The sequence below is a fragment of the Oryza sativa genome, chromosome 6 (genome assembly GCF_034140825.1).
Source record: "Oryza sativa Japonica Group chromosome 6, ASM3414082v1".
Taxonomy (NCBI): domain Eukaryota; kingdom Viridiplantae; phylum Streptophyta; class Magnoliopsida; order Poales; family Poaceae; genus Oryza; species Oryza sativa.
The window spans coordinates 16,495,808-16,522,405 of NC_089040.1; the positions used below are offsets into that span (position 1 = coordinate 16,495,808).

At 41.4% G+C, this 26,598-nt stretch overlaps 1 protein-coding gene across 4 annotated transcripts; it reads left to right on the forward strand.

The window, feature by feature from the left end:
- Positions 1 to 416: 416 nt before the first annotated feature.
- LOC4341015 (uncharacterized) lies at positions 417 to 20,695 on the forward strand. Of its 4 annotated transcripts, none has more exons than XM_015788194.3 (10): positions 417 to 655; positions 1,364 to 1,444; positions 1,525 to 1,700; positions 1,763 to 1,946; positions 5,255 to 5,340; positions 7,958 to 8,070; positions 9,087 to 9,152; positions 9,734 to 9,840; positions 19,399 to 19,464; positions 20,106 to 20,695. In XM_015788194.3, the coding sequence occupies exons 2-10, from the start codon at positions 1,385 to 1,387 to the stop codon at positions 20,562 to 20,564; spliced, it is 1,317 nt and encodes a 438-aa protein (XP_015643680.1). In that variant the 5' UTR covers positions 417 to 655; positions 1,364 to 1,384; the 3' UTR covers positions 20,565 to 20,695. The 4 variants fall into 4 exon arrangements, with proteins under 4 accessions (XP_015643680.1, XP_015643682.1, XP_015643681.1 ...); XM_015788196.3 differs by having other exon boundaries at positions 1,525 to 1,681; XM_015788195.3 differs by having other exon boundaries at positions 1,364 to 1,433; positions 1,525 to 1,681.
- Positions 20,696 to 26,598: the final 5,903 nt, after the last annotated feature.

A 26,598-nucleotide genomic window follows, 5' to 3' on the forward strand; every position in this document is an offset into this window, starting at 1 on the left:
TTCTTCTATCTTCTACCCTATAATTCACCAATTAGGTGGTGTTCTTTTCTCCTGAAGATAAAGATGAAGATTAAATTTTTTACGCAAAACGAGGTGGTATTAACGTATGATTGATTGAGTTTTAATTATTACAAGCTTAAAAAATAGATTAATATGATATTTTAGAGCGACTTTTTCCCACGAAACACACCATTTAGCAGTTTGAAAAGCGTAACATGAAAATCTTAATTTTTATTTTTATCCAACTCTTATATTGGAGAAAAGAACGGGACCTTACACTCCTACGAACCTCATTCATCAAATCTGATGGTCCAGAATCATCCGATCCAATGGCTCAGATCGGTCCACGTTTCCCTCAGACTCGCCTCCCCGCACGGCCGCACCCATACCTTCACGCAGACGCAAACGCCTCTGCCGCCCTCCTCTCTCTCTCTCTTGCTCGCTATTCCCTCCATCCTCTCTCGCACTCACCCCGACGCCGCCGCCTCCCTCCTCTCTCTCTCTCACTACCTGCGCGCTCGCTCCACCCCGCGCCCTAATCTCCGTCACGCCCTTCGCAAGCACCACCATTGCCGTCGCCGCCGCCGCCGCCGCCCGTCGTGGCCTCCCCTCCGTGCGCCCGGTTGCTCCTTCACATCCTGATGAGAGAAAAGAGGTAAGCTTTCTATTCCACAGCGGAAGTTTGGATCTTGATTCGAAAAAAAGAACACTTTTCTCTCCCTTGTTACTGACCTGCAAGAAATCATGTTCTGATTATAAATTTTCCATCTTTTCTAAGAACCGTGAGATACTGATTCTTGGAGATGTTCAATAGTAAATTAGCCGATAGATTATACTCTAGATTGAAATCAGGTTTAGGAGACCCCTCCCCGGATTGATGGATTGATTGATCTCGTGTGATGTTAATTTCAGAGGGGAAATTGAGATACAGTCATCTGCGTAACGTTAGTAACATGCACGTGCTAACATTTTATTCATTATTATGGCTTGCCAACATGACATAGTGTTGATTAAGCCATAAAACATCCGGTTTTCTCTGTGTTGGTGAATTACAGTGGGAGCTTTACCAATCAGTACTATTTTCTATATAACAATGATTTATGAAAAAAGATAGTAGCAGCTTTGGTTAGGTCACTGGTCACACTATCTGACTGCCCGCGTACATGTTTATGCTTTACACTTCCAAGTTGCCAAAAAAAAAAGAATGATCTCATATTGGTTCTCTGAAAATTGTATAGAGAATCAATAGTTCTTCTGGGTTATAGTTGTTCATCTGAATTAATCTTTCCGGACTGAATAATTATCTCACTTGGAGTGTTCTTGTTAGAATTGAGAACAATTTGCTTGCTCTTGATGTATATAGGGATGGGAAGAAAATGGCATTATGTTCAGGATGATGCGATGCTCTGACCATTTTACACTGTTCTTCTCAGGTTTGCCCAGGGTAATCATCGTTCGATTCCATTCCTTCAACCATTACATTTCAAATGCAAAGCTAATCTTAATTAACATGTGCCCGGGCAGAGTACGAGATGTGCGGCAGGGCTCGCTGCACCCTTAGCCCGTCCCAGGCCGCTAGGGCTTTCGGCTTCCCGACCACGACCTCTGTCGCGGGCGGTGGGACTGGGGGCGGCTGCGGAGGAGGTGACGCACCCGCTGTGCCGTTGCTCCGGATGGACCGGTAGGAAGGGAGTTTTGAGGTATGGGGTCATCCTGCTCAGCTGTATTTTGCCAATCATGAGATTCTGGTTGTGAGATGCAGGTATCGGCCATCATACAATGTGTCGCCAGGGACATACCTGCCGGTGGGCACCGTTCGGGCGCGGCCGGCGGGGTATGATGGTGGAGGGGACATGGACGGGGAGGTGTCGGTAATCCAGTGCATGAAGTGGGGGCTTGTGCCCAGCTTCACCGGCAAGAACGAGAAGCCCGATCATTTCAGGATGGTATGGACTGGTTGTTCTTTCTATACAATCTTGTTCTTATCCCTTGAATAGCTTTTTTTGAGTCTTGAGAAGTTATGATTGCTGATTACAGTTTATTGTAGTGGGTTGATTGCCTATGTAACAGCTAGATAAACCACAAACAACAGACCGATTGATCCACATTTGATGACTATGTTTTGACTAATTGGTTGGGTGTTTATCATTTAACACCATCTCTATTTCTTTAACGTGGGATGAGATGTTTGATTTGTACAACTACAATTCCAAATTGTCAATATCTTTCTTAAAAGTCATTTTCTTATAAGAAAGTGAGATGAACTCAAGCTTAGACAATTAGGTATTTGGCAACTAAGGTTAACTAGTTGGAGCGGCGTGGACGTCTTAAAAGTCCAACAGTCTTGTCAAGTTGTTTGCACTATCCAAGGCACGTTGTTATTCATGCAATGTTTTGATTTGAAGTCGACCAAGCTGCTGCTGGATCTGCCGCCTTTAGGGCTGCCCTGCCAGAGACAGCTACGTCCTTGTCCGCTGTCGGCTGAGCGTGTGCTTCCTGCTCCCTTTGGATTGTTGCCTGAACTGAGCTTTGGCTCACTCCTTGTTGGCATCTCCTGCCTTGCCAGCAGGACCGCATCAATGGCAATGGATGGAGGCTTCCAATTAAGCTTTGGTAGATGGAGGCATTAGCTTTTCTTTGATCCATATTTTTTTATCAGCTTCTCATTTATTTTTCTTGTTTCTTTTCAAAAACCAAAAGTTTGAGTTTCGAAGAAGATAAGCCTCTAGGAAAAGCCACTCCACATAAAGAATGCCATTTCCTTTCTGGTATACATGTACTTATGTGTAAATACATACTCCATCTGTCCCATCTGTCCCATTTTAAGCGCAACCATGAGTTTCCGTGTCCAACTTTGATTGTCCGTCTTATTTGAATTTTTTTATGATTAGTATTTTTATTGTATTAGATGATAAAACATGAATTGTACTTTATGAGTGACTTATATTTTTATTTTTTTAAAAATATTTTTAAATAAGACGGATTATTAAATTTGGACACAGAAATTCATGGCTACGCTTAAAATGGAATGGAAGGAGTACATTACTTTTTCATATTTATGCTCCTTCATATTCGTAGAACGATAAACCCCAATCTTGTTGGTGCTATCTGCTGCTTTTTTTTTAAGAATTTTCTCCATAATTAAATTCACCTATTATTTACAGCCATGTAGTCAAACTAAAAAAAAATATAGGTATTGTGCAGTATTTAGCATCAAAATGGTAGAATATATGTATATAAATTTACTCTAAACCCTAACAATAAAATCTAGTCATATATCAACTACAATAAAACAATTCAGAACATATCTGCATGCCCTGACAGTGATCGGAGGTTGTAGTTGTGGTTGACTGGCGCCCTAGGCCGCAGTCCCCATGGCAGCGAGGCACGGCGACATTAAGATTGAACAAAGTAAGAAAGAAGTGCACAGGCAGAAGGGCACACCGTGGGACAGAAGAAACGACAGAGGGAGAGGGTTTAGATTAATTCTTCTTCATTGATCACAATGAACGAATTACAAGCTTAAATAAGACCCAATCTAACAAATCTTGTAACAAACTCTTCCTAACAACTTATCTCTAAGAATGAGGATAAAGGTAACACATTTAAACTTCATCTTTAAACAATGCTGAGTCTTCCGTGTTCTAGACGTTGCTGCACGTGCTCTGTCCATTGTTGCACGCGCTCTGTCCTGTGTTCATGCCCCGCCGTTCGGCTCCATCACAATGCCTGTGGAACAGAATCCCGCACATGAGAATATTTTTCAAATGCAGGAATGTCCTTGTAATAAATTATTTGTCAAAATAATTAGGGAGAATACAGGAAATTGGATGCCAAAGCCTTGCCTAGCTATTGTTTCCCCAGTTGTGGATAAAGGCCATAGGGAGAAGAGGCTGGAACCTGGAGGATAGTACGACGTGGCCAGCAAGGAAAGCGACCTCGGGAACATCCTGTAGATCTTAGCACTGATCTACATCTAACAATGGGTTATAGTTGTCTTGTTAGATGGCGTCAGGACCATTGCATAAGGAAAGTAACAGGAGCAACAAGGGAAGAAAATAGAATATGAACAGGCGCGTGGACGTGGAAATTTTTTTTATATTTATTTCTTTAATGATTTACATAAACAAACTACTATTTCAAATTTTTGCAAAAATATACTCCTCCACACCGCAACGTAGGGCGGGGCATATAAATCGCCCTATGGTAGGGTGGGCTATGTGATGTGGCATAGGGTGGGCGAGGGGTATGCCGTGTTAATTTTGCAGGTGGCCCCTTCTCGCCCTCTGGATTTTTCACAACTTGGTCCTTTTGAAAAACTTATTTTGCAAATAGACCCCTGGAAAACTTATCCCAGAAATGGTCTTTTTTGGGACGCCAGAGTCGCTAGCTCCGTGGTCCAACGGGACGGCGCCAACATCTCTGGCGCCGTCCCCCTGCCACCGTGGCGGGCCGGCGATGAGTGGCAGGGGGGAGCTGCAAATTTTAACCATCCAAGTTAGTTGATTCCTGTTTGATTACTACGTTTACTCCAATTAGGCAATTTGGACGGCTTCTGCAATTGTGATGTTGGTTTTCAGTGTCACATTTATGGTAATAATGCCCCATTTGAAAGGACAGGTTGTTAGTACACTCAAAGCTACTCCATCTATCCCAAAATATAAGCACTTCTAGAGTTTTTCACAGAGATTAAGGAGAGAGGTGAAATTAAACAGGGGATGGTTGTGATTGGTTGAGATGAGGGAGTAGGTGGAGAAATTAAATGGGAGATGGCTGGGATTGGTTGAAATGGAGTAGGTAGAGAAGTAGCTATATGATGGGACCACATTTAAACGCTAGAAGCGACTATATTTTGGGACGGAGGGAGTATTGAACACAGTGTAATGCTTTGCAATTTTTTTCCAAAACATGAAATATTTGTGCTGTCATCCTAGTATATATTTTATATTCTTGATTTTTCTGTGTGCTTATTTGTCTATCATCTTTCAAATTCTAGCATTTATTTGGAATGTTCTCTTAAAAATATGTTCTATGGACATCAGAATGGGAATCTGTTCCTATGTACGCTAGCTTAGCTGCTTCATTTTATAGCTAAAATTATTCATTTCTTTATTTGACTCCTCTAAAACTGATGTCTTACTCCACATTGCTTATGCATTGGACTGCCTGCTATAGAGCTTGATTTACATTTTATTATGTCCCATTACTGTGCTTCTTTAAATTGATTTAATCACTGAAATATTTTATTGTGCAGTTCAATGCACGGTCAGAGTCTATAAAGGAAAAGGCTTCCTTTCGGCGACTTATCCCAAATAATAGGTGTCTTGTGGCAGTAGAAGGGTATGCACAAAATAGTTGTCTCCTTTTATTTGGAACTTCCAACTATCATATGCTTTGTTAAAGTTTTGCATGAGCATGCTCTGATTTACCCCTTGAAGTTGGTACAGTATGCATGTACTTGCTCAATATTTGCTTGCATTGATAGAGGCTAAAAGGCTACAGAATGATTTGCACCTGGATGTAAAATTTGACATCTGGATTTATAGTAGTTTGATATAACTTCTGTCCTGCTCTTCTTGCTTTCCGTGTCTCGCTCCATCCTTCTGTCATATAGTGGTGCTAATCGATGAGTGACATGCCAATTGTAGGATTTGACATAGGACTGTAGGTTTAGATGTGCTTGATTTTCCTCATTCCAAACTATGAGGTATCTTAATTATATTTATTGAATATAAATCATGGGGGCATAGATTGCATGACATGTTAAATACATTGTACCGAATCTGGGGGTTACCTGTTTTTCATCTCAGGAATTGAGATAACTAGTTATTTTGATTGAGCAAATCTATAGGGAAACCACTAATTGTTGCTTGTGATCTATTCTAGTAAAACCTTTGGCCAAAGGTGAATCACCAAGTACTCAATTATACACCTTCACTGAGAGCATGAGACAACTCGCGAATATATCAAGACTCCCAAAATTATCATCATAGATTGGCTCCAAAAGCCTTTGCTCTGAGTACATTTGTTGGTCTTATATGTATACAGCTAGAATCATATCAAAGACGTATAACACTGCTAAATAAGCTGTTCTACTTGGATTACTGGTTATGTGAAAAGCACCTACAGTCCTAGGTGTCATGGCCATACGACATGCGGGCTGCTAGTAGGTCCTTTGGCCCAATGAAACACTGGAGCAGCAAGGCGTTGGATTATCTGATATCATTTGTTAGTTTAGTTGATTATTATTCCTAGTTAGCTTTTGTATCATATCATTACTCATTAGTTGGTTAGATCAGTAGGGCATTGGCATCATCATTGGGGATTAAGCAAAGAGTTAAAAAATTACCTCTCTCCTTCATGTTGTCTCCTATTCTCCCTCCAAAGCCCTCTTCTGTATTCTTGCTGTTCACATCTAATCTACTATTTCTTCAATCCCTAACCCAGCTACCCAAATGGGTGATCAAGGCTACTGACAAAAGGTACAGAGGTTTTCTTTGGAAGGGTCAGGAGAGGGCTAATGGTGCTAATTTCCTTGTTTCTTGGGATTGCGTTTGCTGACCTCTCCCTTATGGGGACTTGCATTCATAATCTGGAAAAGATGGGATGGGCCTTACTCATGAGGTGGTTGTGGCTTCAAACACCTGACTCTTCTAGACCTTGGGCTTGTTTTGGTTTTCCTATACAAGTACCTCACAATGTTCACTCTTTGTTTGGAGTGGCTGTGAAAACTATAATTGGTAAAAGGGGGAACACCATGCTCTGGCATGATAGATGGCTGCCAGGAAGAACAATAGCTGAACTGGCCCCCAATCTTTTTGAATTAATCACTCAAAGGTCAAGTAAGCAGCGCACTGTGGTGCAGGCATTGGAGAACAAAAGGTGGGTGAGAAATATAAAAGGTGGCTTCACTGTTCAAGTTCTCTGTTGATTTGGGACTTGGTTGAGGGGGCGGTCTTGCAGCAGGGGGTTCAGGACTAACACATTTGGAAGCTTACAGGGTCCTGCTCCTACACTAGCAAGTCAACCTACAATGCTTATTTCCTGGGATCCATCAAGTTTGCTCCATGGAAGCGAATATGGACTAGTTGGGTTCCTTTATGCTGCAAAATTTTCATTTGGTTGGCTATTAACAGCAGATGTTGGACTTCAGATCAACTTGCTTTTAATCAGGGTCTACCACATCCTGCTGCCTGCCCTTTATATGATCAAAGCGGCGAAACTGTTCACCATATCCTTGTATCTCGTGTTTTCTCTGGCCATGTTTGGACTTTACTACTCTCTAAAGTTGGGGCTGGCTGGTCCTGCACCTGAACTGTCGGCAGCCCATTTTCCAGGATGGTGGTGGCAAAGTTATCGGGATTATCCTAGCAGCTTGGGTGATTTGGAAGCACGGCAACGACTGTGTTTTCAGTGGTGCCACAACAAACGTTTTGGTGCTTTTAAAGACAGCGGAAAATGATAGTAGTAGCCTGTGCCTACATGTGTTTCTTTGTAGGTTGTTTACCCCGGATGGCTAGTCCTTCCTTTTTCGTTTGTGGTTATGCATCACCTTTAAGTGATGAGTATGTGAGGTGTGTTCTTAGTGGTGGATCAGTTTTGATCCCTCCTTTTGTATTTGGTTTATTTTCTTAATGAAATGAAGTACAGTCCTGCGTTTCCGAGGAAAAACTCCAGCTACCCTTCTTAATCCTCACATGTGACACTGGGGCTTGATTTTGCCCTGACCAATCTGAGTTGAACTGGTTAAAATAGACAAAATTCAATCTAGGACTCAATTAGTTGTTAGTGTATCACATTCAAGTTGTTTTATCCTTGTGCAGCACAATTTGGTAGATAAAAAATATTTAGGTTCTTATTTGTAGCATAATGTCTTTGTTGAAAAGTCCATTTAGAGAGACAATAAGCTGACCATATTTTTGTATTAATCATGCATTAATATTTTATATGAGCTCAGTTTCTACGAATGGAAAAAGGATGGGCCAAAGAAGATGCCGTATTACATTCATTTCCAAGATCAGAGGCCTCTTGTCTTTGCTGCCCTCTTTGACACTTGGACAAACTCGGAAGGTTAGCATGCACATTTGTCAATTAACTTTCTAGTCTTTGGAAGCCATGATTATGGTACTAAGAATGTGTTTCAGTGTAATCACATTTTCTTAAAGTAGTCTTGGGAGTTGCTGCAAAAGATATGTTGTCCTGTTAATGCTGCAGCTTATTTATTCCAACATCTGTGGTTGTAATTACTAATTGGTCTTATTTAGCTTCCTAAAAGGTTTTATCTGCATATATGACATTGTAAATGAAACAAGTTGTAGTATGATATATTTTTGTACTGGTTTAACGCCATGTTTGTAAAGATCTAACATGGTTGCTCAGTTTTGCTTTGTGCCTGCTCTGTCTGCACATAGTTGTAAACATATTATATCCACATCCTGCTTTATATCTAGATCATGTCTTATCATAAGCGGTGCGACAAGTTCATGTTGTCTTGTGATCAAAATTGCAAATATGGATGAACTGTGATAATGAACATTTGCAGGCATGTACTGAACTTGAAGTAGTGCTGTCATCAAGTGTTTCACATTTTTTAAATCTAATTTATGCCATGCGCTGCGCTGCGCTGCGCATTAAATGCCTAACATTATTAATTACATAGAAGAACTGCATTCTGAATAGTACAATATGCATATCATTATGATAGGGAAAAGCTTTCAGATACGAGTTCCACTGTACAATGTCCCAGAACTACATGTTTGGTGTTTGGCTTTTTGATTGTAAAAATAATACGACGTTTTGCTCTACAAATATTGACAGATTTAGTATATAAATTGTCTAGCATGCACTCACACTACCAACTCTTATCTGCTATCCTTTTGTCTACATTTTAAGGAACCATTTTATTAATGCATTTTTTATTGAGCTGAATTATTGATGCATATTTCAAAACACTTTCTGCTGTTCACATACGTCAGTTTATCACATGTTCGGATTAATTGATTATGCCACTTTAGACTTTTGTTGCTCCAATCGGTAAAATGATAATTTACTTGTTTGAGTATTAATATTATCTGCTATTTCCCCAGGAGAAACCATCCATACTTTTACTATTTTGACTACTCGGGCCTCGATTTCTCTAAAATGGCTTCATGGTTAGCTAGATACTCTCTACCCCCCATGATCTCAGATTATTCATATATTTACTATTTCGATACATGTGTGATAAGGCTGCTTTTGAATTGGCTTCATGGTTAGTAGGGTTAATAACAAAACCCTGTTATTTTACACTATATCAAGCTGACATTTATTTGTACACACCTACTCTGGTCTTCGTAGCTAGTGACATTACTGGAAGTTTGTAATGTTTAGCTTGTTAATGCACTGTTCCTATTAATTTTCACTTTACAATATCTTATTTAGAGGCAGGCAAGGAGAAAGCCAGTTGATTTTCAATTAAAAGATAGTATATATCATTGATGATAGTACAATATTGCCTTTAACAGTACTGATGCATCTGTATTTTACTTTATATGATAAGTTGTCCTTGTAGTTCAATTTAATTGAGAAAACAGATTATACCTTTTTCTGGTAATGGATGTATGAAAAATGTTTTTGCCAAGTCTATCAGGTCTTGATATACGAGTACTTATTATACTGTTGCACACAATGTTTTTATGACTTGCTACCTTTTGATTTGATTTGGCACCTTCTGAGTCTGCATGTGACTTAACAGATAGAATGCCAGTAATCTTGGGTGACAAAGACTCCATTAGTACTTGGTTGAACGGTGCATCTGTGAAACTCGAAGAAATTACAGTACCCTATGAAGGAGCAGATCTTGTAAGTTCATGCTTTCATCATTTTATTGGGATTTCCGTGATATGGCTGATATCCTTTTTGGATGTTATTATTTGCTAACTGAACATTGTCTTTAACTTTTTTTAATGACTAGCAAAAATGCATGTGCGATGCAACATGTGAAGACAATTTTAAAAACTATACCAATTTAACAGCAAATAAAAAAAAACAAACGTAACAATGGCATTGAATCTGGTCGCGCTCGCTTCATGCATCATCACATGAAGAATCCTTTATATACACCATTCCATAGCCTTACAAATCGATCGGGTGGCTATGCCGTAAGTTGATGTATGGGTATTTTGCTATACCTCATCAACCAAAGATTGAAATAGGCGTTTCAGACCAGCACTATTGGAAGTTCTCAAAGTCAGGGGTTTACACTTCCAAATCCGCACATGGGACCTTCTTTATCCCAGACGGTCAGGTTTGCTCCTTGGAAAATGATATGGAAGAATTGGGCACCTCTTAAATGTAGGTTTTTTTTCTGTGGCTGACGGATACACAACCATTGTTGGATGACTTATTGTCTTGCCAAGCGTGACTTGCCTCATCTAGCCGCTTGCCCCTTTTGTGATCAAGCGGATGAGACAATGCAACACACTTTGGTTTCTTGTGTTTTCAACAGACAAGTGTGGTCACTAGTTCTTTGAAGTCTGGGCTATTTCTCCACTCTTCCGAACCATGACACGCAAGTTTTCGTGTTGGTTGTCAAAGGCAGTAAAAGGGTTGCGAATGAGCGAGAAGAAAGGGCTTAACTCTCTTATTATCTTGGTCACGTGGGCAATCTGGAAACACAGAAATGCTTGTGTTTCCAATGGTGTTACTCCTAGCATGGCGGATGTGATTCTGTCCATCACTAATGAGGGCACACTATGGTGTATGGCGGGAGCTTCTAGGCTCCAAGAGCTGTTAGCCAAGGCAATAGCTCTTGTGCCCTAGGAGGGGGGCGAATGTGGGTGTGTTTCTTTGTGTTTTTGTTTTTGTAAGTCCGAACATTTATTCTTTGCTTAATGAAATGATATGCACATCTCATGCGTGTTCGAAAAAAAAAGATTCAATTTTGATTATTCAATTAGTGAAAGTCTTTTTGTTTTACTGTAGATGAAAAGCATTTACAAAGTAACAAACTTACTGTATACATACCTTAAACAATGATAATTTCAAAAGGAAAAAAATATTTATGAGGAGCGAAATTTGGAAGAGGAAAAAAAGGAGAAAAACAGAAAAGAGGAGAAAAGAGAGGTGATTAGAACGAGAGGGAGAGGATCGGGATGATTGGAAGAAAAGGAAAGGACAAACAAGAAAATGGAGAGAAAAAGACGCTGATCAGGAGAGGGGGACGCGGGACAGGGTGGTGGATTGGTGTGAGTTGGTTTGGTTGGGCTGGGAGGGGTTGGGTTGGAAGAGGGTGTATAATAGTTATTGTAGAGTCACGTTGAATTGGATACGACAACGTACAACCAACTCAAACACAGGTGACGTATCAAAATTCCAGTGGAAACATGTTCAGTTTTTATAATAGTACAGATATGTACTTTTACTAAATCTTTTACCTGGTGTAATTTACATTCCGAAACATTTGTTCCCATTTTTGTCGTGCTACTGGCACACTATGTTTGTGTTAAAACTTGATTAATAAATGACGGACGTCCAACACCTTAAATTTGGTAGAGATTTCAAGTTGATTGAACAGACCCATATAGTTTGCTATTACTATTAGTACTGAATATGCTATCCTTTTTTAGCAATCTCTTTAAAAAAACGATATTCTTTTACCAAATTCTTACCTGATGGTGTACTGTGATTTTATTTCTTTACCTTATAATAATATCTATCTGTAGTGTCTCATTTATGGTTATGTTAAAATTTAAACAATATTTTTCTGTCAAAATTCCAATCTAATGATGTACTATAATCTACTTTTGGTTATGCTAATAGCACAGTTATGTTTATGTTAAAAATTCAATAATATAAGGTGAATGTTGTGGGGTGCATGGTACCGGGTGCATAGGGTAAGCCGAGTGGCCCATGCCCTTGCGGCTATCTTCAATGTATAGAAAAGGATAGAGATAAGAAAGTCTATCCTATCCCACATGATTAGGCGGTTGGTACCCGGATTATGAGGGATACTGTACCATGCACGCCGCTTGCCACCCTAGCTCTATATAAAGGGTGGCAGCAGGAACCCTAAAGGGTTACACACTCTTTCTTTGATACGCGCCATCAGCCACACCATTGCTGATTTGCGCACACCTTGACATAAATCCAATCTATGCTAACTGGACTAGGGTTTTACCTTATTCAAGGGCCTGAACCAGTATAAATATGTGTCACCATCTCCTTGATCTTGCGCACACTATAAATTACATTGCCGATCATAAAAATCGAGAGTTGGCGCGCTAGGTAGGGGTGCGCTAGATCGTTTTTCTTAAAGGAGGAGATGGCATCTTATGGAGTCACCTTTGCGAATCTCACCGCTTTCCCCACCGCCACCCTTTTCTCCTTCAGCGCCTTCGACTTCATTGCCGATGACTCCGGCCAACTTCAACAGTTCAGCCCTAGTATCGTTGGATTTGTCCAAGCGATCAGTTTCGCTTCTGGAACTGAGTTCCGCTTTGGAGATCTGGACTTCACCGCCAACAAGGTCGACATCCTCCGACCGCGACTCATCGTGCTTCATCACTGGCCACGACTTCTCCGTTGCCTTTCGGCCTTGCTAACTTCGCCGTCGCTCTTGGCCTCCGAGTGTTCAACAATGTATTGCATCACACATCAAGAACACGAGTCAACTCCACCCCTACGACGCCTATAGTCTTCCCAGCATGGAGTCGGGGGCTAGCCGGCTTCAAAACAAACACAAGGACATTGCCAGCACGACACGCCATTTATCAACATCACACCATGCTGGCGGGGGGCTACCCATGCTGATGCACAATTTAGGTCATGATGACTGACAACTCACCTGTCCTGAAGTCGGGGGCTAAGGGACATAGCTCCTAACCTTCATCTTTTGAAGGAGGAGCAGCCCGGACTTGTACATGATTGTGGCTGTTAACAACAGAATTTTGCATCAGATTTGGAGAAGGTCGAAGCGGATTTGGTGTGGAATCGAGTTGATCTCCAAGTCGGACTACACATCGGCTGAGTATCGTATCGGCTGTAAACCGGACAGAAGATTGACTTAGCCGATATGGTGTAACTTGGGCTTGACATGGACCTAAATTGAAATAACCGTCATTGCCAATTAGAGACGGAGCTCGAACAAGGCAATTGTATCTATTAATTAGGTTAGTTATGTTGGTTTGTTAGAGATTTGGCAAGAGACCGCTGTATATGGTCTTGTTTGTGTTTTGTCTTTAGAAGGTTTTGAGTCGTGTCCATAATGGACTAAGTTTGTACTCGGGATATAAATATGAACCCCCTAGCATTGTAATACGAGAGACAATCCAATACAACTTCGGCGCATTGCCACCCTTTTTATTTTTCTTCGTTTTCAGCGAGTTATTTGCAAGAGGTAACCCGTCTCAATGGCCCGCGCTATCGGGGCTAACATGTCGCTTTTGACATGCTAAGCTCGATATCGCGAGTCATTGCTATCATATGTCTTAGTTAATCTATTCTTAGCTTCTCAATTTAGCTCTATCGGCTGCTGCTCGCTTTAGGGTTTATGCTGATTTCGGCTAAATTGTCTTGCTAGATTAGATTAGCTAAGGCATCTACCATCTTGAAAAGTGTTTAATTGCTTGATTGTATAGACTGTATGCTCCTTTTCATACTTTGAGATGCATCATCTCTAGTCGTGCTTAGAACCATGCAAAGTAGCTTGCAATTAGATATAATACGGATAGTATTGGGGTTTCAGCCGATCTTACCTAATATGCATGCTTCTTTATTCGTTTCATGTGTATTCGCCACTTATATAGACAGATTGTTTTATATAAGCATATCAAGTTTTAGTCAGTATCGGCTAGATTTTTGCACTATCATGCTTGATCATTGTTTGACATGTTTATATAGATCAACCTGTTTATATAGGTTTGTACTAGAGTATTAGCTAGTATATTATCTTTCTTGCTCTAAATACTGTCAGATCGATTACTTTTCATAATATTGTCTCCGAATCAATTTATTAAACATGATAGACATTATTACAGCCGATTAGGCATATTTAGGATTTAATATTCTTTGATATAATCAGTCCATAGCCGATTTGGTCTAACTCCATCGGCTGAGACCACCAACGATACGCTATCGGCCTTTCGGTCGATCGGCTATCGGCTGACTAATTCTGCTTTTGTCTTTCTTACTGATTGCAGGATCAAATCAGCTGGCACGCCCTTGACACACTCGAGGCTAGCCTTGGACCTGCACTGGAGTTAAGCAGATCTCCCAGGCCGCCGTGTTTTCACATCAACAGTGGCATAGGCCTTATCAGCTGCATCATCGAAGCCCTCCTTCAGAGCTTCCTTCTCCCTTCCTCCCTGGAACCAGAAGGTCTGAAGGGGGGAGACATAATTTGTCCATGGCAAGGCATGTGGACACCGCGGGATCTCCTCGGCATCCTCTTCATCCCCGGTGGCCTCTCCTTCCCTGCCGGTCGGTTCTTTCCCAGGTCGGCGATTGGGTGGAGTTTGTGGGCTGGGCGGAGGAGAAAGTCGATGTGCCGGGTGTGGCGGCACTATCGCCCTGGCCGCTAACCCCGTCACCAGCGCCTCCCTCAGCTCCCGCCGCATTTCCACCACTCAGTTGGGCTGAGTCAGCTGCGGCACTCATCGACCCGTCACCAGCGCCTACCTCCGCTCCTGCCACATCTCCTTTACTCGGCCGGATCGAGTTAGCTGCGGCGCCCGTCGACTCGTTACCACCACCTACCTCCTCTCCCGCTGCATCTCCGCCACTCGGCCGGGCCGAGTCAGCTGCAGCGTCTGTCGATACGCCACCGCTGGGCCAGCCTAAGTTGCCCGCCGCCGTCTCAGCATCTCCCGCCACCCGACCGGCCCCAAGCTAGGTTTGAGTGGCACTGGGCTCGGCTCTTGGCCCAGTCTCCGGTTGAGCCGACCTCGATTTGGCTTGGTCAGAAGCGTCGTCTGCGCCCTGGGTCGAGTCAAGCTTACCTGGGTTGTCCTGCGTTGATACCCTGCAACGATTCACCTAACATCAACCAGCATTAATATATATCGATCTCCACCGCAATCAGAGAAATGACAAGGATCACAATCATAACTCACCTGGTGGATTGACGGGTCTTGTGGACCCCAATCTTCGGGGTCCTGGTCGGGCCATGGGAGGCTACCTTTGCAGTCGCATCCTCTGCCTTAGCAGCCCTGGAGGCGGTAGTCGCCGTCCTCGTCGTCGCTTGAGGAGTCCCGGGTGAACCCCCTAAGCCCGTCGGGTTCTTCTTTCGGGAACTTGGATCAGAGGTCACCAAAACGTCCTTCCCCTTGCCGGAGGTCTTGGAGGCCTCCGGGATCCGTGTGGCGGTCGTGGACCTTGGGACCACCGGATGGCTTCTTGGATGAGCTGGCCCTAGGCTCATCGGTGGTAGCGCGCTTAGTTGGGCGACCACTCGGCAGTGGATCGTCGACACGCCTCTTGCTTCGGGCATTGGGCAGAGGAGGGTTGGAGATGAGTACTTCAACTCCCTGCAAAAGAGAAGAACGCAAAGGATCATTGTCTATCACCAGTTTGAGCAAAAGATGTGAACCAAAGATCAACTAAAGCAAAGCATACCTTTGGGCGCTCCATGCCATGTTTGAGGGGATGAGGACATCCCTCCGTGGTGATCGGAGTCCTAGCTTCGAAGAACTTAAATCATCCTATTAGCGACCTCGCTCTTGCGGATGATTTGTTGCCTCTCCCGGGTCTCATCGGTCTTACCAATGTATTCCTATGTTGGGTAAGCGTGGCTTTTCAATGGTTGGATTCACCATGTGACAAAGTTGCAGGCCACGGCGACCCCAGTTAAGCCGTTGTTGATCATATATTTGATTCCCTTCAACAACCCTCGGACTTGATCCATCTCGCCACCGTCGGGGAGGGAGTACTAGCAATCTTTAACAACGGGAGCATGATCGGTAAATAGAGGTAGGCTTGGCAGTGGATTGGAGCATTAAAACCATCTTGATCGCCAACCTTTGTTGCTGGACCTGAGGGGGAGATCAAAAAATTCCAGATCCTGTTGGTCCGGGTCTAGTTGCCACTTCCCCAACTACCATAGGATTCCTCTTGTTGGGTTGCGGTTTGAGTTGGTACAGATAACGGAAAAACGCAAAGTGGGAAGGGATGTCGTAGTATGCCTCACACAGATGAATGAAGATGGCTATTTGGAGGATAGAATTGGGACTGAGGTGATGAATATTAATGCCATAAAAGTGAAGCAGACCTCGGAGAAAATCGCCGGCAGGCAGACCGAGGCCGAACCGGAAGAAGGGGAGGAAGACCATGATCTCGTCTGTGTTCGGGGTTTGGAAGTCCTCTTCGACAGCCTCCCTCCAGTTGATGAGCTCCTGCAGGGGGGAGGACTCCTACTGCTTCCTCTATCATCGACGGTGTCCAGGCGGTGGCCTGGTTCGGGATTGGCACAGATTCTGCCATCGACTACGACATCAGGGCCGCGGAAAGCAAAGAGCTTCGGCGAGAGAAGTGGGGCGGTGGAAAATCTCGCCCAATCTGACTCGAGAACGTAGCAGATGAGGAGGATGCAACGCCATTTGGGGAAAGTTGAGCAACAACACTCCCGTCGGGCGTACTTATGCCATTAGGTATTCTTGACGGGCCGACCCATGAAAGGACTCTGATTTTGGAAAATAAGTTCAGTTTCCATCCTTCAAGAAGGAAAAATCGGCCGTTCGCAATTCCACTCGGACCCAACTAAAGTAATCTATATCCAAAATTTTGGGGTGAGTACTCAGCTGGATTTGATCCTGTCGAACGACGTCGTCATCTTCAGACTCTACATCAAGCGAAGTACTCGGGGGATATTGTGGGGGGCACGGTACCCTGGTGCCCCACGAGAGGCCTTTGGGCCGTACTGCGTAGGGTAAGCCAAGTGGCCTAGGCCCAAGCGGTATCATCAATGTATAGAAAGGGATAAGAGATAAGAAAGTCTATCCTATCCCATATCATTAGACGGTAGGTACCTTGATTATGAGGTATACCGTACCATGCACGCCGCCTGCCGCCCTAGCTCTATATAAAGGGTGGCGGTAGGAACCCTAAAGGGTTACACTCTTTCTTTGATACGCGCCATTAGCCACACCATTGCTGATTTGCACACACCTCAACATAGATCCAATCTATGCTAAATGGACTAGGGTTTTACCTCACTCGAGGGCCTGAACCAGTATAAATCTATCACCATCTCTCCTTGATCTTGTGCACCTTACAAATTACATTGCCGACCATAAAAATCGACAAATGCCCAATCTGGAAGTTTTCCGAAATGCTACTTGGCCTTTTTAGCTACCAACATAGCCAATTATGTGTCATGTTTTGTGATTTGGTACATGTGGTAGCATTCACCAAATGTCAAACTTTGTCTCTGCTACAAAATTTACTCTGGTTTCAACACTGTGTGAAGTTGTGAGCAATCTTCAAATCAATAGAATCATCATAATGATGATCTAGCTTAACCTTGTTAGGATGTATTAGTACTTTACCTAGATGGAGTTAAAGATATTATTTGTTGAAGTCACTTCTTTCATAACTTTATCCACTTGTGCCTCTTAATTTTCAACTTGAGTTTGCACAGGAAATTTTTTATTTTTTAATTTTATTAATAGACCATTCCAAAAAGTATTTTCGAAAACTGAACCTTTTGGCCAGCGTTGTTTGGCCACGCCAGCCATGGTGGCGTGGCAAGAGGCTGGCGTGGCCAAACAATGCGGCCACGCAAACTGCACGTGGCGTGACAAAGTTATTTGGCCACACTAGGCGGGCTGGTGTGGCCAAAAGGTCTAGATTTGGAAATACTTTTTGGAATTGTCTTTTAATCAAATTAAAAAAATAAGTCTAAAAAATAAAAATATAAGTCTAAAAAATAAAAAAAATTCATTGCACAGAGGGATTCTCTGGACTTTCCTTGACCACTTCAGCCAATAAAAGCTAATTTCTTGTAACTTTGATTAGTATATCTATCATATTCTTATGAGTACCTTTCTTATTGTTGGACAACTGCTCTTGCTTTTTGTCGTATCAGAGAACATCCCTCTATGCTTTGCTCCAACATTTCCTTGATAGCTTTAGCCTCTTTAGCTTGCTGTATTTAGGTAATGATCAAAATGTTCATTTTTTTATGAATCAAAGTTAGATCATGCTATACATGTGCATGAACATAAAGCAAATTTCACGAGACTTGCATTGTCTTGCTTCATCTTAGCTCGAGGATTAGAACTTCATTGTACTTTTCCTTTGGACTCTCAGTTTCTTTTGCTTGTTTCTTTGCCTTCATCCATGGTCTTTGTAGAAAATATTTGTAGCATCCGAGCTCATGAAGCATTAAGTTATCCGGGTGGGTCCTAACGATGTGTGACTTCCTACGTAGGCAAGTTTATCCATGATGCTTGTACGAAACAATCTCTTTTTCTTTTTTTTTTTTGGGAGGGGGGCATATTGTTATTTTCATGGTATCCAATACTAGAGGGAGGCTGATTCCTGGTTTCATTATTGGACTAAAGTTGCCGAGAAGAGATTGAAGCAAAGCATAGAGGAATGTTCTTTCATTCAAGAGACATGTAAAAAGCTAGAATAGCAGTTGTCGAGGTATTTATGACAGTCTGATTGATCTACTTCCCTGCATGAGTTAGCGTCTACTATTACGGCTGAAGTAGCAAAGACAAATTTTGACCAGAGGTCAAACATACCAAACTATTTCCTAAGTAGGTTGCACATGCCATAGGAACAATTAGTTATTGCAAGTTCTTATGTGGGGAATCGCCTACACTGAGCGCAGGAAGCAACCGAACAAGTCACCTGCACTGCGATTGAATTGTGCTGCTTCAGGATCAGTTTTCTCTCAGTTTAGGTTTGGTTTGTTCAAGACAGTTGAGGTTATTAAGTTTGTTCAGACAAAGTCCTATAAAAGAGGATGGAAGGCAAGATTCATTTGTTAATCAAGGAGCGAGCTTCCATTAACATTCTCCTCTGTTCTCTATTCGCATTTCCATAAAAGGGCCCTTAGGTGGCAAGGGATTAAGCCTTGCCCTCCCATTGAGGACTCGGTCACACTGCGTCATTTGGAGCCGCTGCCAAACCACAAAACAAGTTTCCTGGGGGGAAGCTAAGTTGTGTGTCCAATTTTCTGGACCAAGACTTTGTCAAGTTTGGGATGAATGTGGTGAGCTTCTGCATCGTTAAATCAGTAGTCATATGTGAGGATGGCATGCTACTCAAATGGTCACTTTGACCTGAATTGAAAATCTCTTAAGACCTCTGGCCCATTTGAAACCTAGGAGAGTAAGAGAACAAAGATCAGTGGCTAAGATTCTCGGTAATGATCAAATCAAAATTATGATTTTTTTTAAACATTTTCTTCTGCAGGTTTGGTATCCCGTCACAGCTGCAATAGGCAAAATATCTTTTGATGGTCCTGAGTGCATCAAACAGGTAGAAAGCTCTGCTTTGTTCTGTCAAATAATTGTTTTTGTGAAGTTCAAGAAATTGAGTTTTACTGAATGGTGAGAGTAAATTATACAGAAATTTTGACTTTCTATGACACCCATAATTGTTGTATTTGGCGGGTAGTCGTGTGATCATCAGCTGTAGCATACTCTCAGATGTGTTATAATCTGTCGCTAATATACAAAGTTACATTTTTTTTCAACTGCACTTTCAATAGTCATTAGGGCCACATGACCACCTCAATGATTCTATGGTGGATCCACGCTTGTACCTGATGGAGTGATTCAGATAACATGTAAATGTGGTTCAGTGATGTACCTTGAATACCTCCGTTAAATATAAAATGCTCATGATGTCATAAATGATAAGAATGAAAGATCTACAGGTTTCTTACTTCTAAAATGAGAGCTATCAAAAAGTACAATATGTGAAGTATATACAATTAAGCAGTAGCTTTTTCTTGTTTTCTGTTGTTGACGCTGCATTGATAAGATGATGCCATGTCCTTGCGTGGTGCCTATCAATTCGACTTCACTGGATAGTAATTTCTTAGCTTTCCTCTTTTTGTGTTTTCTGTAAAGCAAAAGGATGTGCAATGATTAGTTTTGTTCCACTTCAAAATGCAGGTACAGATGAGACCCAGTGAAAAGCCAATCTCGACATTCTTCATGAAGAAACCAGTGAAATCAGAGAAGAAAGATCAGGATCACGCAGAAACAAAAGCCTTTCGAGCTGCAAACAAAGAATGGCATGAATCAGCAGAAAACCAATTGGATAAAACGTACCAGCACCAAGTGGAAGAGGAGCAAGATGCTTCTATATTTAATGATCAACCTATCACTTTGGAACATGATGTCGAGAAGGCTAAAACCATGAAGAATGACGACCTTATATTTACTGACGAAGCAACACAGAAACAAGATGCTTTAAGATTGAAGAGGAAGAACGAGGATGATGAAGTTCATGCGGATAAAGTGATGGAGAAGAGTGGCAGATCTCCTGTTCATGTGAAAAAGAAGGTAAAAGGCCCGAAACCTGCTTCGGTTGGACAAGCATCACTGCTTTCCTATTTTGCAAAGAAGTAGTTTCTCAAGTAATGTTAGTGCTGACTCTGTCCCTCGGAAGTACATCACCTTATCTAGCAGCTACTACCTTCTTTTTCTCTATTTTTTGAGGTAAATTAGAGGCTATCTTCAATGTCAAGTAGTGTGTCTAATATTTTGCTAATGATGTATTCCCTTCGTTTCACAATGTAAGTCATTCTACCATTTCCTATATTTATATTGATGTTAATGAATCTAGACATATATATCTATTTAGATTCATTAACATAAATATGAATGTGAGAAATAGTAGAATGACTTATATATTGTGAAACGGAGGAAGTAAGCAGGTACTTCCTCTGGCTGTCAACCTGAGCGTTGCATGGGTCATTTAATATTAAATAGAAAAAATGCATGTGCGTGACAATGGGATAAAAATGTTTGAACTTAAAAGAAGAATGTCATGTTGGACACCGCGAGACTATCTAAGGCATGGTGCGAGGAGACATTGTTGACCTCGAATCATAAGATATGGATTGGGAGAAAACCATCACTTTCTTACTTGCGCACAAGGGGTGCTTGGCGAAAGTCAATGTACCAGTAACGAAGAATCACAAACTTAAATATAAGACTGTGGACTGTGTCTTTCTAGGATATGCTCATTATAGCATTGCTTATAGATTTTTAATAGTTAAATCTGTGGTACCTGACATACATGTTGGTACAATTAGTCTTGTGACGCTATCTTCTTTGAGAGTTTTTTTTCCAATGAAGGATACACATAGTACTTCTAGCCAATCCTCTGAAATAATTCCCTGTTCAATCACACCACACCATCAGAACAAATAAACATATGCATGAACATGTCATTGAGGAGGATGACAATGAAGCTCCTCGGAGGAGTAAGAGATAAAGAACAGCTAAGTCTTTTAGCGATGATTTCACTGTGTACCTCGTGTATGACACTCCTAAGTCAATTTCAGAAGCATATGCATCTCCTGATGCAGACTACTGTGAGAAGGCTGTCCGTAGTGAAATGGATTCCATTATTGCTAACGGGACTTCAGAGGTGACAGAGCGACTCTATGGGTGTAAACTTGTGGGGTGCAAGTGGGTGTTCAACAAGAAGCTTAGGCCTGATGGTACTATTGAAAAGCATAAGGCTCGGCTTGTTGCTAAGGGTTATACTCAGAAAGAAGGCGATGATTTCTTTGACATTCACCTGTTGCTAGATTGACCACAATTCGTGTGCTACTTTCCCTAGCAGTCTCACATGGACTTCTTGTTCATCAAATGGACGTTAAGACAGCTTTTTTTATTGAAGAGCTGGATGAGGAGATCTATATTGATCAACCTGATGGGTTTGTAGTTGAAGGTCAAGAAGGCAAGGTGTGCAAATTGTTGAAATCTTTGTATGGTCTGAAACAAGCTCTTAAGCAATGGCATGAGAAATTTGATAGAACATTGATATACGCAGGCTTCGCAGTCAATGAGACAGATAAATGTGTATACCATTGCTATGGTGGGGTGAGGGAGTTATTTTGTACTTGTATGTTGATGACATACTAATTTTTGGGACAAATCTTGAGGTGATAAATGAGATTAAATCATTCTTGTCTCAAAGTTTCGATATGAAGAATTTGGGAGTAGCTGATATTATCCTAAACATTAAGCTAATTAGAGGTGAGAATGGGATTACTCTCTTGCAGTCCCATTATGTGGAGAAGATGATGAGGACACAACTAGCTCGGATATAACCATGACTACCTTATGTATTAATAAACCAAATGTGCATATGTTCTATATTAGGTTTACTTGTTATATATTTGAACAAATGTTGCTACACAGTGAGTTTCGTGTGTTTTCGTTTGTAGAAGTACTTGCTTGGGCGAAAGAACCGAGCGTAAGGAATGCATAGATGAGTAAAGAAGTTGATTGGGGACCAAACCAAGACCTTCTCCATGTACACTTCCATCTCACGACGTCACTTTTGGTCCATAGAAGATAAGAGATAAAGTTCTACACGTTTCGGATTCAGATTCGGGCCTCCTGACAGCATCAACTTCAAATGGACCTAGCCGCTGATCTAGAAGGAATTTTGGGGCTCATGAGAACTTGTTGGAAAGCTTATAGAGTCTACTTTCAGATGGATTTGATCCTACGTCAAAATTCCTACCGAGCTGCCGGAAATATGCAAAACAAGCCACGTACCTCATACAGTTCGAATCTGATTTGGGTTTTGGGCCTTGTAATTTTGTCGTGGGCTTAGCCTAAGGGAGTGTGCACTCTAGGGCAGCCGTAGGACGTCCCTAATCATATTTATTCAGGAGCCGTAATAGTTTAGAGTCGAGTTTTGCTTAGATTATTCTGTCAAGAACAGATTCCCTGCTAGATTGGTTTGTAAGACCCCAACTTGTGGGCTTAATCTTTCATCTGCATTTTTGGTTGTATTCGCAAACAGGGATTAGCCTTCTTGGTGAGGTCATCCACGTTTCGACACGGGTGATAACCAGAGGAGACGTCGTGTTGTGATTGTGGGGCTCAAGAGTGTTGACGGTCATTATCGACCAATTTTGACCGTCAATATTACCAAAATAGAGAACTAGTGATGCTTGCAATGCATATATATATATTAGAATAATAATATTCCACTAGTATTAGGTTTACTAACCTTTTTTGCAGAGAATGACAATAAAGTGGAGGAGAATCGACATCAACATAGACGATAAATTAATCGGACAATGTCGAGAATTAGACTTATGTATGAATGGGCCAAGAACTCAGAATTGACACGATGAATTGGGCCAAAATTCACAAGTCTGCGAAGAGAAGCAACAGAGAAGGCCGCCAGCCGAACCCTCCTTAGCACAGTTGGATCCAGGTTTCGGCTGGACGGCGTGGATCACTCCCCGATGACGGTTGGAGGGCAATTTTGACCATTCCAACTGCCACAACCGTCATTGGCAGCCTATTTAAGGAGTTCCTCTCCTCACTTCACTCACACACCTCAAGCAAGCTTTCTCATACTCTCAAAGTTTAGTTTAGTAGTATCTAGCTGGTGGAATAGGAATAGAGTAGAAATCAGGAGTCCAGAAGTCTTCGGAAAAGTTCGGGTATGGCTCTAGTAGCTTTTCTCTTATCTTTTGTAAGCTTTGTACTTTTATTAGAATACTCTTCTATATACATTTATGGTATTGAAATACTTTCCAAGTATATGAATGCCTACTTTACATTATGTTCATGTTATACTGAATATACGGCTAGCTTATCTGGGACATGCTTTGGTGCGGGTATAATGTTTGCTTCTGCAATTACTCTATGTCTTGACAATGATATCAGAGTGGTATCTGGTAGTTTAGACGTGGTGTCTAGATTACGGGATATCATTATTTGGTGTTATATGCTGCGGATGAGAGGTGGGCCGCTGATGGTAACAGCTCAGTATGGGTATTCCTCCGCGCCTGTATATAATTCTAAGTTAATTCCCTAGGGAGGGTATTCCTCCGTATTTAGCCCCGGTTGTATGGCCATGACGGGCTGTCGTAAGGAACTCGGCAGTCAGGGGTGACTTCTCGAAGTACCAGGAGGGCATCGGATAGAGGGTATTAGCTAGTATATCGGTTAACTAGAATGTATGTATACTATGTATATTAGAAGTAAAGGAATAGATTATCTTTCTCTTTTCTTTCTTTTCTTTCCACTTAGCTTAGATAATATAGTATGAGAATGAGTAGCTAATGCTTGTGTGTCACTCTACCCTTGGATTATCTTAACCCCTGCTTAGAATATGATTATCACAAGTAATATATAAATTATTAGTCATGTTCTCTCTATATGATCTTCCCACGGGATAAAATAAATACGATACCCTTGGAATACTCTCGGGTGAAATGCTACAATGGTATATTTGTGCGCTTGCAGATGAACTCTATAACCATAATATACCAGGAGTATTTTTGCGCCATTGCTGGGAATTATATTTCTAGTAATGTCATTAAGAAATACCAACAAAGAGCGTATTCGTTCAGAAGTCGGATCGATTTGTTTATCATAACCTTTTGAAAGATCGGGAACCCTAGTCCACATCAGAAGATCCTGAATCGTTTTGGCTACATTGATAGTAAGCCTTCTCCAACACCTTATGATCCTAGCTTGTTGCTTCGCAAGAACAAGAGAATTGCTAGGAATCAATTGGAATACTCCCAAATCATCGGCTCACTTATTTACCTAGCTAGTGCAACTAGGCCTGACATCTCCTTTGCTGTGAGCAAGTTGATTCGGTTTACCTCTAATCCGAGAGATGATCACTGGCGTGCGCTTGAGCGAGTGATGCGCTATCTGAAAGGTACTATGGAATTGGGGTTCACTATACTGTGTATCCTGCGGTACTGGAGGGACATAGTGATTCTAATTGGATCTCTGATGTAGATGAGATCAAAGCCATTAGTGGATATGTTTTCACACTAGGTGGTTGTGCTTTTTCATGGAATTCTTGCAAACAGACCATTTAGACGAGGTCAACCATGAAAGCAGAGCTGATGGCACTAGATACAACTATTGTTGAGGTAGAATGGTGGTGTGATCTTTTGATGGATCTGCCTGTGGTTGAAAAACCGGTGCCGGTTATTCGTATAAACTGTGACAATCAAAAGGTAAAGCCGTTGCCCACGCTGGCTTGTGGTTGGCACGGTTAATGTTTCACAACCGAAGCTCGCGAACCGGTCTTTAATTGTCATGAGCACGACCATCAAAACCATGTGCTCATAATCCACCATTATCAAGTAGTTGGCAATTAATTAATTAACCAATCATGATTGACCATTGTGAGCTACCATTAAATATCCATCATTAAGTAATAGTGAAACATTAGTTATCCCAATCATGTGCTAATATTTCTAAGCATGGCTAAGCAATTATATCTAATATCTAGCTAAACTAATATATAAGTCCAACTAGACAAATTATAACCCAAGGTATCAAAGAATAGAGTAATTAATGCAAAGTGGCCATAACAAAGGAATAGGTTCACACCAGCCGGTGACATTCGAAAATAAATGCGCATTTGAAATAAATAGAAAATTTAAATATAAGATCAGCATGCTGAAAGGATTGTGTTTGGGATATGTGTGACTTGCCTTGCAATAATCGGTCATCAATTAATCTTCTAGAACACTTCCAACACACTCGCAAACCTTCGCAATGACGGAAACAACAAGCTAACAGGCAAAACGAGGAAAAAGACTAAGAAACTCCAAATAAACAGTACATATAAAGTAAACAAACATGTAGACGGAAACGACAAGTTAACATGAAAAACGAGTAAAAAGACTAAGAAACTCCAAATAAATAGTACATATAAAGTAAACAAACATTTAGAGCATGAATTTAGATGAATTTAGAGACTCGAACGACCTCATTCCGACTTCATATGAATTAATTACGAATTTTACAAGATTTAATTAATTTAAACCTATTAAGGAAAATACTATTCCAAATTAATTAAATAATTTACAAATAATTTATAACTGACATAAAAGATTAAGAACATCTTCAGAAAAGATTAGATAAAATTTGGTAGATGACATATAGTAAAAAGGAACAATATGTCATTGAAAAGACGGAAAGAGATTTAGGCTAAGTTTAGATCCAGGGGTGTAAAGTTTTGGTGTGTCACATCGGATATACAGACACACATTTGAAGTATTAAATGTAGACTAATAATAAAACAAATTACATAATCCGTCTATAAATTACGAGACGAATTTATTAAGCCTAATTAATCCGTCATTAGTAAATGATTACTGTAGCACCACACTATCAGATCATGGAGCAATTAGGCTTAAAAGATTCGACTCACAATTCACGCCCAATCTGTGTAATTAGTTTTTTTTTATATTTAGGGACTGTCTATGGGGCAAACAGCTGAAAATTTGTTGTTTTCAGTCATTTTTTTTAGCCGTATGATGAAAACACGTGTCTCCCATCCTGCTCCGCTACTCGCGCACTACGTGAACTACCGTGCGCGCAAGTCGATTTGGGGTGTGTTTAGTTGAGGAAATGAAAATTTTTGGGTGTC